Below are 11317 nucleotides of genomic sequence, written 5' to 3'. Positions count from 1 at the left end.
ACACACACACGTATACGAACACACACATTCACACACATACACAAACACATGTATACGCACACACACATATAAGTAGACAGATCACTTCTTTTGTTTAAAAAGACATTTGCATAGAGTTATAAATGTATATCATTTAAAAAAATATTTTGAGCAGCAACGTTGTGTGCTGGCAGGTACATTTGTCTGGATGAAGCTTCCTAATGGCACAGATCCACAGATGAGTGAACAGTAATCAGAAATCTATCTCTCTCTCTCTCTCTCTCTCTCTCTCTCTCTCTCTCTCACTCTCTCTCTCTCTCTCTCTCTCTCACTCACTCACTCACTCACTCACTCACTCACTCACTCACTCACTCACTCACACACACACAGACACACACACACACTCTTACACACACCATATAAAATGGCAGCCCCAGTCTGTTACCATGAGGAGTTGTACGGCTCCTAAAATTATAGCTACTTTTTGTTCATATTTACATATGTATACATCTTTTAAATATTGATAGAATCTAATATCTAAGACAATAGTCCACTGGGTTACAGTAAGAATGAGCACCATGACCATGATGGCAACACTGGCGAGTCTTTCGCTTTTTAAGGCCGGGAGGTTGGGGGTGGTGAGCCGGGCTGTGCTATGCAAGGCTGGGCTGTGCCAGGCCAGGTCAGCTGCTTAGTAATAGAGAGGAGTCCATCTTTGGCCGTTGTACTTCCGTTCCCCACAACTGAAAACAAAAAGGATGTTAGAGTGTCAGTATATTTTCAAGCAGGTTTTTCTAAAATGACCATTGCACTATATACTCTATGGATCTACTGAAGCAGCTGAAAAGTCACCTCAGCTCGCCCGTCTGCCGTGGTTGCTCTCAGCTGCCTCAAACTCCAAATCTTGGAGCTCCATGGCCTCCACCGTGTCTCCCCTGGACCCTGTCTGGGTGTCCAGCGGCACGTGCGGGTCCTGGAAAGCAGCCTCGGGCGCCTCTGGCCCTGAGGGGCAGTAACTGTCCGTTGCAGTGTACCCTGGGTAAGAGGAAGTGGAGGGGCCCTGGTTGGACAAGGGGGCCGGGTGAACGGCAACGGTGACGGAGGCCGACGCTGTTACCGTAGTGATGGGTTGGCAATATGGGGTAGAGTTGGGGTGGTGGTGTGGGAGGTGGTGATTAGGTTGTGGGTTGTGGGAAGAGCGGGCTCTGCGGCCTGCTGAGTGTTCTCTATGGCTGTTTGAGCCATAATGTCCCCCAGCCTCAGTAGCAGTTTCAAAAGCGTCCATGCGCGGGCGGGCTGGGGGCGGGACCTGCCAGTGCAGCTGGCTCTTGGGGTTCCTGCTGCTGTTGCGCTGAGTGGCTCCTGGCTGGGGCCCAGAATCACAACCCTGAGAGGAGACAGACTGAAGAGTGACACAATGAGACGTTTATTTCTATAATGTGAGAAACAAGAGCATATCTGCAGTCAGAGCATTAAACAAGCAGCACAATACAGGATATTTCCTTACCGAAGTCACATAGCCCGGCGGGTCGGGCTGTCTGGCTGAGCGCCTGTGCCCTGATCCTGCTCTCCTGTCCTCCTCTGGCCTGACTGCTCTGCCTCTGCTGGTCTGGAGGTGGTACTGCTGCTCCTCCGCTCGGGTTGCCCCTCTGCGCGAGGGCAGGTTGTAGTTCTGCACCTCCTGGCTGATGCCGGACACCGTGGTGTTGGAGCTGTACTCCGAGTCGGAAGAGTCTGAGGCTGCACCAGAGATGGTGGCTGTGGTTGTGTGGTGAGGTCGGACTGAGAAATGGACCACGTGAGGTGGGGCCTCTGGGGACGGGGTCGGTAACCGGCTACGACCATCCACAGGTGTTACCTGAGAGGTGACAAAGGAGAAGGTGAAGAGACTTGAGATGCTTTCAAACATGCAGTGAACTCCGGATAATCTCCTGAAATCATCTGGAGAGGCTGCATGTGAGAATGCCAATGTGCCAGTCAGTCGCTCCGGACATTCTCTGGAGTTTTTCCTGTCCAATAGTAAACACTCCAGAGAACTTTGTGAGTCCATGTGAGAATTCAGCAGGATATTGTCCAGAGGATTCACCAAAGGCGAGTGGGTGCATTTATCTCGTCAAACACACAATCAAATTTTCTTTCAATTATAATTTTTTGAGCTCTTACCTCTGGATAGGGGCCGAAGTATGACAGTAACACTGGGAGAAGTACGAGACCATTCAGGACTCCCAGAACTGTGAGAATGGCCAACACAGCAAAGAAATACCTGCAATAAAACACGCATATCAAAAACAGATCAATGTGGGGACTAATCTAACATGTCAGCACTAAACACAGCGCAAGCAAAACAAGAGTCGCTCAGAACAGCACAGAAAAACACAAGAAGAAAAACAAAGAAAGCAGGTAAACAAAGAAAATACCTGCGCAAACCACAGGGCTTTAGACGTGGAGAGACATGTGTAAGACCAACCATAACACACATGCCCGAAATAATAATTCAACAAAGACGCAAGGCCACTCCTTAAACACACACACACACACACACACACACACACACACACACACACACACACACACACACACACACACACACACACACACACACACACACACAGATGTACCTTGCATGTTTCTAAGTCCCGCTTAAAGAGGGTTAGTTGTAAAGAAGCCGCAGAGAGAAAAGAAAAGGGGAACCATAATTAGCCGGAGCTTGTTAATTCAAAGGCGCAGGAGGAAAAAAAGGGGGGGGGGGAATAGAAGGGCAGGTTATTGGGAGCGAGGGTACTCTCTCTTGGGTGTGTGGTGTATAAGCAAACATGGAGAAAACAAAGCAGTGAGGAATGTGAGGGGAGGGGGTGGAAGGGGTAAATGAGGGTTAAAAAAAAAATAAGGTGGGAGGGGGGGTGAGGGGAGAGGGTGCGAGGGTGGGGTTGGGGGGGTGGGGGGTCGTGCAAGAGGACAGGGGCCTCCCTCGCTACTCTCTACTCTTGGGCTCTAAAAAAGAGAGAGGGAGAGAAGCAAACAAATGAAGTGAAGGGTATAGAATTTAAACAATTTAGTCGAGGGAAAAAAGAGAAGGGGACCCTCAGAGTGCCACCCCCTCCCCGGCCCCTCTCTCTCTCTCTCTCTCTCTCTCTCTCTCTCTCTCTCTCTCTCTCTCTTCTATTTCTTTTTCCTCTCTCTCTCTCTCCTCCACCTCACTTTTCTCTCCCTTCTTTCTAAGCTAAGCCCCTGTGAAATTCCCGGCCACTCCACAATCCCCTCTGTCTAATTAAATCTCCAATGTATCAGGTAAGACCCCCCAATCTCCCCACTCCGAAACCCACCCCTCCATCCCAACCTCCCTCACTCTCCACTCCAGCTTCCTCCCTTAATGGAGAGGCTTTCCCCCTGACATGTTTCTCCAGTGGAAGGTTTTCAGGGATGTGCTAATGAACCACTAACCCCTTTGCCTGAGTCTTCACGATGCTGCTGTTTGTATGTGTGGTACCTGAGGTGTGGACACACTGGACCTCAGACTCAATTCATGTGCAGGGAGAACAACATTTCCCAGAGGAACATCTACAAGTGAGGACCAGTCCTTGTCTGCCCACCATGGGTGGCCTCACTTCCCATGTGGAACCAACAACGAGAGCACCAGCTACTGCTGCTGGAACATTCATGTGACCAGAGAACAGGACGTCATGCTGTGAGCAGACGGACGGACATGAATCACAAGATGAATCAATCCCAGGGTTCTTGGAAAAGAATTCATCCTTTAATGAACTCTTCACTTAATATAAACAATAAACCATATGGTAATTACAAAGCAAATCATTAGGTTCCTGCTCTTTTGCACCTTTCGGGTAAATGAAGAGGTTCAGACACACACACACACACACACACTGCGTCTGTAAACTTACGTAGACCTAGTTTTAAGACTTCCTGACGCAGTGTGGGATCATGGGAGTTATTGTCTTCAAAACCATTGCCAATGAAAATTTACCTGACACGACTCAGATGCAAATCAACTTCACGGCTGCGGTAATGTGTTAAAGTTTTATTCACATTACGCAGCAAACGTCAAAGAATAACAGTGGAAGGAAAGAAAAGAAAAACAGTCGAATGGCTAGCAGCGTGTTTTTCCTTGGTCGTACGTTGTTTATCCGGGACGTTAAAGCAGAAACGGTCAAAGCCACAGGTAAAGCGGATGTACATTAAAAAGTCCACCAAAATAAAAACGCCCTATTATCCTGAACAAAATTAGGGATTTCACAACAGGATGGGTAATTGCCACATCAACTTTGGGCGCGTATATGCACATACATGTAGCTACGCACACACGCACGCGTGCAGCCCACATACCGGGCTGAGTGCCCCCGCTAGGCTGTTTGGAGTGAAAACATTCACAGCGCTGACGGGGGAAAGTCAGGGAAACATTTCTTTCGGCGCAAGCAGAAAAATACGAGCCGGGCCTGTTGTTATTGCACCGTCTTGGGGCGCTGCTTTGTTTGCTCAGACAACAGCAGAACCTCTAAATGGAGGCCCGGGACCGAGCCAGAAACCAGAGCTCACCACTGGAGGTGAAGAGAGACGCTCTATAGGCCTCCCTGTGTTTGTGTGTGTATGAGCGTCTGTTTGTATGCGTCTCTCTCTTGAGTGTGTGCTCTAACTGGCAGGCACACCATCATTGACCCTCATGATTACAAGGTCAGGAAGCAGGTTGGTGTGTCTCTGTGTGTGTGTGTGTGTGTGTGCATATAAGAGGCCTATGCACATGACAGAGTTTGTGCTCTTGCAAATCACATGGACTTCAGTGCACCCTGTTCTTAAAGGAGCAGGTCAAACTAATTATATAGCTACCTCGTATAGCCTCCAACAACAATGTGTGCATGTGCAGCCACGTGAGACCATAAGAGACTTGAAATTATTCACTGAGCTCAGTGGAAACTTCTCATAACTCTCCAGAATGAACACTATCATTAATTTTCCTCCCATGAACGGCAGCTGGTTGTTACCTTTCTGCCCTTGTCTTACACACAAAAGTAGCCACCGACGCAGAGCCCCCACAGTGTGTCGGCTTTAATTTCCACTTCTCCTGTCTTTCCACGACTGCCCCCCCACCCTGTTACCCCTTCCCATGCTTATAAATGTCTAGCGAGGGCAGTTAAACTAGCTGAAGGAGATTACAAAAGCCAGAGGACCTTCCTGTTCTCTTTCTCTACCCCCTCTCCCTCTCTGTCTCCCCTATCACTCCCTTTCACTCCGCTCTTTGCTCCCCTCTTCTTCGTCGTCTACTCCCCCCAAGCCCTCCTCCTCCCTGTTCCTCCTGACCTTCAACTCTCCATCCTTCCCCTGGTTTCCCCTAAAATGTCAGGCATGAGAGGCATTAAGGGGGGGGGGGGGGGAGAAAAGACACAAGGGGAGAGGAAGGTGGGGAAAGATAAAGGCCTTGTTTATGAAGTTTTCTCGGAGATTGAGCCCCAGGAAGTGGACAAAAAACAGGTACATCGGTGGTGGCTGGAAAATGGAGGAGGTTTACAGAGAGGGGGTATGAAACTGAGATGCGGGTGGAAGACAAGAGAGAGATAGAGGGAGGGTACAGAGGGAGAGTGTGGCCTTCATGCATGATTTGTGTCTCAGGTAGATTCCTGTGTGACATGCAGGTTGAGGCATGGTCTCAACGGTCTACTAACGCCACACAGACGCCACACAATAACCTTTGTGAGAGCAATCCTGTGTTGGCAGAATTAAAGCAGCATTTTCTCACGAGGTTCAATTTGTACTCACCTGACGATAAAATCAAACTCAGAGCCTGCAAGCATCAGGACACCTAATAAGGTAGAAAAGGCTCCGTCGAGCACCGGAGCAAACATGTGCTCCAACGCCAGCACGGCCCGCCTGTGACGATCCCCTATGGCTGTCAGGAACGCCTACGAAACACACACGATACCCAACACATATATCAAGGACTTAAAATATGACCCCTTTCTTAACTTTGATTTTATAATTATGGATTAAGCTGGTTATACATTGATGCAGGTTATTTTATTCTTAGTTTTTTGTGTCACTGTGCGTGTTTGCGCCTACCAGGGCCACATGGACGGTGAACTCCACTCCGATGCCCACGGAGGCGATGAGGATCACCACCGGTACGGCGCTCAGCTTGATTCCCATCAACCCCATGAAGCCAAACAGCTCCACGGTCATGAGAGACAGCACCAACACCTGAAAAAGGAGGCATTTCCATTAAAAAAGTAAAAGTGGTTGATAAATCCATATGAAAAGTGATTCTAAACGTTTAATGAAACACAAGATAAAACCAAAAATAGGATAGATTCTGTGGATTCCGTGGCCACAAGTAGGATAGAAAGTTAAAATATATGTTTGTGCACTTGTAGTTCAGCTTGAACCATGTTTTTGAGGATAAATGCCCATAATTCTCACAAGACATGGAAATGCATGAACCGTTCTTTACAAGCATCTTCTTTTGGAGAGAATAAACTGGTTTTCAGTGGTTTTCACAGATTTGTCATGTCACACGTTTATCTGCTCTGTGTCTGTGTGGATAATAATAATAACAACTTCTATCCACAGTTTCCAGGGCTGGAACACATATCAAACACATGTCAGCATAGTGGGAGAGAATCTTCTGTGTTATTGTTCTGTGATAAACAGACAGTAATTCACAGCATTTGAATTTACAGCTGACGTAGACTTTGAACGTACACAAGACAGATGGAGTGTAATACTAAAAGGGGATGATGTGATATTCTGCCTTAGAGAAGTGTTAAGTAGTAACCGCATGTGTGTGTGTGTGTGTGTGTGTGTGTGTGTGTGTGTGTGTGTGTGTGTGTGTGTGTGTGGTGGTTTCAGTAGAGCAGGACAGGAGCTGGGAGTAAATGCCATTATCAGCTGACAGGTGTCAGGTTACATGGGGCCCAAACCCTTTGAAGAAGGTTGAGGTGGGCAGGGGAGGGAGCGGTGTGTGTGTGTGTGGGTGAATAATGCATGTAAGTATCCGCATTGCTTGTCCACGAGGGGGTATTTGTGTGCAGCGTTTGTGAGCAGCATCTGACTCCAGTTAGACTCTATGCTAAAGTGCATTTTGGGTGATCTGAAGACAAGTGGACACTGACAGAGAAAAACATTTGGTGTTGGTCACGTCCAGAAACGTTCAGCGAATTAAACTAGACTTCACTTTGTTTGGTCTTTAGATTTAGAACGACTCTGACACAACTTTAAAGTGTTCATGTGTGTATCTGTTGTTTTACCACAGATGAAAGCCAAACCAGATCCCAAGTGATGCCTCTAAATCCATTCTGGTGCCAAGTGCGAGCAGCAATCAATATCAAGGGGATTAGAAACAATCTGTATAAATCTAAACACGAGATACAAGGTTTAAACAAGGACTCTGTGTCTGTGTGGGTGAGATGGATTTCAGGGCAAATAGCTAAGAGGGTTTGAGGGGGCTTAGGGTTGAGGGTTTGACGTTGCAGGGCTGGCGGTGGTCTGGTCCCGGACAGACCAAATGGTTAAACTTGACGCCTCTCCATAACTTGCCTTTTGATCTTGCTAGTAAAGCCTGAAGGATGAACATGAGGCCCACCCCTCCTCCTCCGTTTAAGGGCTCAGGTGGCCTGGCCACTGCCTGTCGTAAAATACAACCCACCAGAGAGAAAAACCAGAGTGCTCTGTGTATGTGTTTCTGTGTGAATTATGTACCTGTGTGTTTACATGTTCATATTGCATGTGTGCAAGTGTATACATGTCTGTGTGTCTGCTTTAAGTGTGTGTGCCTGTGTATGCTAATGTGTGTTTATGTGTATCCTTGGAAACTTGCGAAAAGACTGGGCAGAGGAGAAGTGTGGAGGATGGAAATAAAATCTAACTTTTTATAGGTTTAGAGTGGGAGCAAGTTGCTCGAGCAACTTTGTGTCCTTTCCCCATTTATTTCAGAATCAGTGTCTGGGAGTGTTGGACTAGACTAAACACACTGGCCCTAACAAAACAGCACAAGATAAACACTGTTGACTGGGGCTACAATAACACAGCAGCCCTGTATCCTTTCTGACTCGCCTAGAGATGCCTTCAGGACCACACATAGAAATCATGAAAGAAAAACACATTGAGTTTTTTTTCCTCTGTAGCAGTTTGTCTGTTTGTCTGTTGTTGTGTCCGGCTACTCCTCCAAAACCCATCCTCCATTCCAATCCAAACTTTTCCCAAACAAGGTTCAGGGGTTTGGCATTTGCATCTGTATTCATTTTGCATTTAATGTCATTGTTGATGTTGATTTATACTTTTTTTCTTTCCACGCATTTATTTTGAAATATAACCTTTTACTTTGAAATCCAGAACTAGCATAGACGACTGGAAATATAACAGAAGAAGAAGAAGAAGACGACAAACAACAGCAGTCGCAGACAAACATTAAAAGCACAAATCATCCCTGGAAGGAGGCTCAGATCACTAGCTACCAAGCTAGTGAAATGTGTATGCTCTGCATTCATATGCAACATTTGTATAACTCAAGCTTTCAGGTAAATTTAGTCAAACATACGACAATTTCCTCCGAACAGTGCAGTGGATTTAGAAAGTAGAATAACAATTGTAACATTCCAGTAAAGTGTACTTAAGCACAATACTTGAGTAAATGTACTTTGGCCTGGTCTATCAAACTAGTAGATAATAAAATGAGCAGCTAAATGTAGAGCTTTCTCAACGTCTGCTCCGGTCTATGGGTTTATGCCTGTTTCTCTGCCTTGTACTGTGTAATATTGTGTCTGCTGTCACACTCACGATAATGCCGGCGGTCCACGGGTTGAGCAGGAAGAGGGCACAGACCAGAAAGGTGCAGGCAAGCACGACGCTGATGGACAGCAGGAGCCAGTGGCGCAGACTAACATACTGTTCCCAGAACAGGAAGGGGTAGCCGTTGGGGTAGGAGGGGAGGCCCTGTCGGCTGTAGTTGCTGCAAATGGCTCGCACGCTCTCGATGGCCTCCACAAACTGCGGCGTCTCGCGGAGCCCGTTGAGGTAGAAGGGAAACTGTGCGTATTCGATGGGCTCGGCAGCCGGGACTGGATGGAAAGAAAAATGAAAGGAAAGGTCAACCTTGCAAGATGATGAAATTTTGATCCAGAAAAATGTATTACTGATAAACATTAAGAAAAGGATATGACAATGAATCAATGGCAACAATGACATCTGCAGATAATATTTGTCTGTTCTGATTAAACGAATCTGCAGAAATAATTTGCTCTCTTCAGCCAAACCACCAATATCATGGTTTTCCCTCCCAAATCCAACCTCGCTCCAAGAGTAGCTACATCTGTGGGCAAGTGTGTGTGTGTGTGTGTGTGTGTGTGTGTGTGTGTGTGTGTGTGTGTGGCGGGGGTGGGCGGAACGGTGTGAAACAGAGCTCCATTGACTCCAACCCCAGCCGGTCTGTGGGCCAGCTTGGCTAATGAGGGCCTATCAGTTCCAGACACAGCAGCATGTCAGGGCTAACGTTGATTCACCGTAATTACAATGTCAGAACTGCCGCCATTACCACACCCTAAACTTAGCACGGCCACCTAAAGCATAACACGGATGCATAACCACACGTACCTGACCATCATGCAGCGATGAGGTCATCTTTGGCGCGGACAAGAGTGTATTCGTTCAGATTTTTTAATAACACATTGCTGCAAACTCTGAAACGCTGCATCTATCTATCACTCTACTAACTATCCTTTTTCGTTATAGAAATACACGTTTTTGTGCCGTCTGGTGCTGGTGTGCGCGTGTGTGTATGTCGCCGTGCCGACAGGGTCAGACTGGAGCACTTGCTAACATGGCTTGGCCTGTTCTCGTCTCAACTATAAATTTTAGGACACACGTTGGCTTTGGGCCAACACCAATCCGCTTCGGGGAGCTCCCATACAGCCGAGCACTTCACGCTGCTTATCCAATCATACCCCCACCCCCCTACCTCCCCTGTAAAGGACTTCCTGCTTGTTATCCAATTGTGCCTCCCACCAAAACCCGGTCTCTCTCCTTGTTATCCAATCATTTTCCTCCCCCGTGGAGCACTTCCTGACTTGTACCAAATCACAGGCTGGAATCAAACAACAACATGAATGTACTTTTTTTAATGTGAATTACAGTCCGTGTGTGTGGTAGGGAAATGAGAACAGGGTGTGTGTAGTGTTTGGGGTCACTGGGATTTAATAATGTTTGTGTATGTATCCCTGTGTGTGTGTGTGTGTGTGTGTGTGTGTGTGTGTGTGTGTGTGTGTGTGTGTGTGTGTGTGTGTGTGTGTGTGTGTGTGTGTGTGTGCATGTGTGTGTGTAATACTAGGGCCCCATGGTAGCCAGGATTATAGCAGTCACCACAGGCACCATTAGAAGAACCACATTGAGCCACGTCTTGGTCGTCGGCCCTGCAACCTGAGCTCACACACACACACACACACACACACACACACACACACACACACACACACACACACACACACACACACACACACACACACACACACACACACACACACACACACACACACACACACACACACACACACACACACACACACACACAACGGAGTGCTACGGTAAAGTCTACCACCCCGTCTTCAAGCTAATAGGCAGACAAGGAGCTCAGCTTAAAGTTTCAGACAGAACCTAGTAAATGCAATTTGTTTGAGCTGCGACACGTAGCAGGTATGAACTGCAGCATTTCAAATTTATGCAATGCTTAATTTCCTTCCTTGTGTGAAAGAAAAACAATTCCTTTACACTCCTTTACAGTTGTACCATATCCCGTGAACTTACTGCTGAGGCGTGTCTCGGGCATGGAGTCGGTGCGGTCGTGGGGCCACTCTGGAGGGTGTGGGCGAATGTTGGCCTGCGAGGCGGCGTATGCCACGGGATCGTTGGTGACCCAGGCGGTCAGATAGATGTAGAAAGCCCCGGGGTTGATGATCCCATCTGCGTCCACAAGCCGATGACGAGTCAACTACGGAAAGAAAAGAAGAGAGAGGGGATGAATTAATGATGATAATGCAATTATTGAAGTACACAGTTATGTTCTGCTCTGTTGTGTTTTCTTAAAACACAACTTTCAGACATACACCCGTGGATGGAGTTTAGACCGTTGACCTTTTTTGTAAATGAAATAATTAGCAAATGGAAAAAGTGCAGCTGAGGTTAAAGAACGAGGTGGAGCTTGCATATGAAATCATAATGCGGGCGTCAAGTGTACATTGGACACGAAAAGGTATTATAGAAATAAGACATGTTGAACCAAAACATTCTACAGGTGAGCTGACCACAGACGTGCTTATTTATTCACACGCATCAGTGCAAGAGAACG

General features: G+C 47.1%; 1 protein-coding gene across 1 annotated transcript in view; it reads right to left on the bottom strand.

Annotated features, from left to right (window-relative positions):
• Positions 1-311: 311 nt before the first annotated feature.
• Positions 312-11317, bottom strand: part of ptch1 (patched 1) — a 47833-nt gene continuing 36827 nt past the window's right edge. The window contains exons 17-24 of the mRNA XM_034596134.1: positions 10777-10960; positions 8758-9038; positions 6046-6183; positions 5746-5888; positions 2143-2242; positions 1487-1837; positions 832-1381; positions 312-722 (exon numbers count right to left, since the gene is read on the bottom strand). Coding sequence (XP_034452025.1) covers positions 833-1381; positions 1487-1837; positions 2143-2242; positions 5746-5888; positions 6046-6183; positions 8758-9038; positions 10777-10960 — 1746 coding nt within the window. The 3' untranslated portion in view covers positions 312-722; position 832. The remainder of the gene's footprint in view (positions 723-831; positions 1382-1486; positions 1838-2142; positions 2243-5745; positions 5889-6045; positions 6184-8757; positions 9039-10776; positions 10961-11317) is intronic.

Source organism: Hippoglossus hippoglossus, chromosome 9, assembly GCF_009819705.1.
Source record: "Hippoglossus hippoglossus isolate fHipHip1 chromosome 9, fHipHip1.pri, whole genome shotgun sequence".
NCBI classification, from domain to species: Eukaryota; Metazoa; Chordata; class Actinopteri; order Pleuronectiformes; family Pleuronectidae; genus Hippoglossus; species Hippoglossus hippoglossus.
This window is presented reverse-complemented; position numbering and strand designations above follow the sequence as displayed.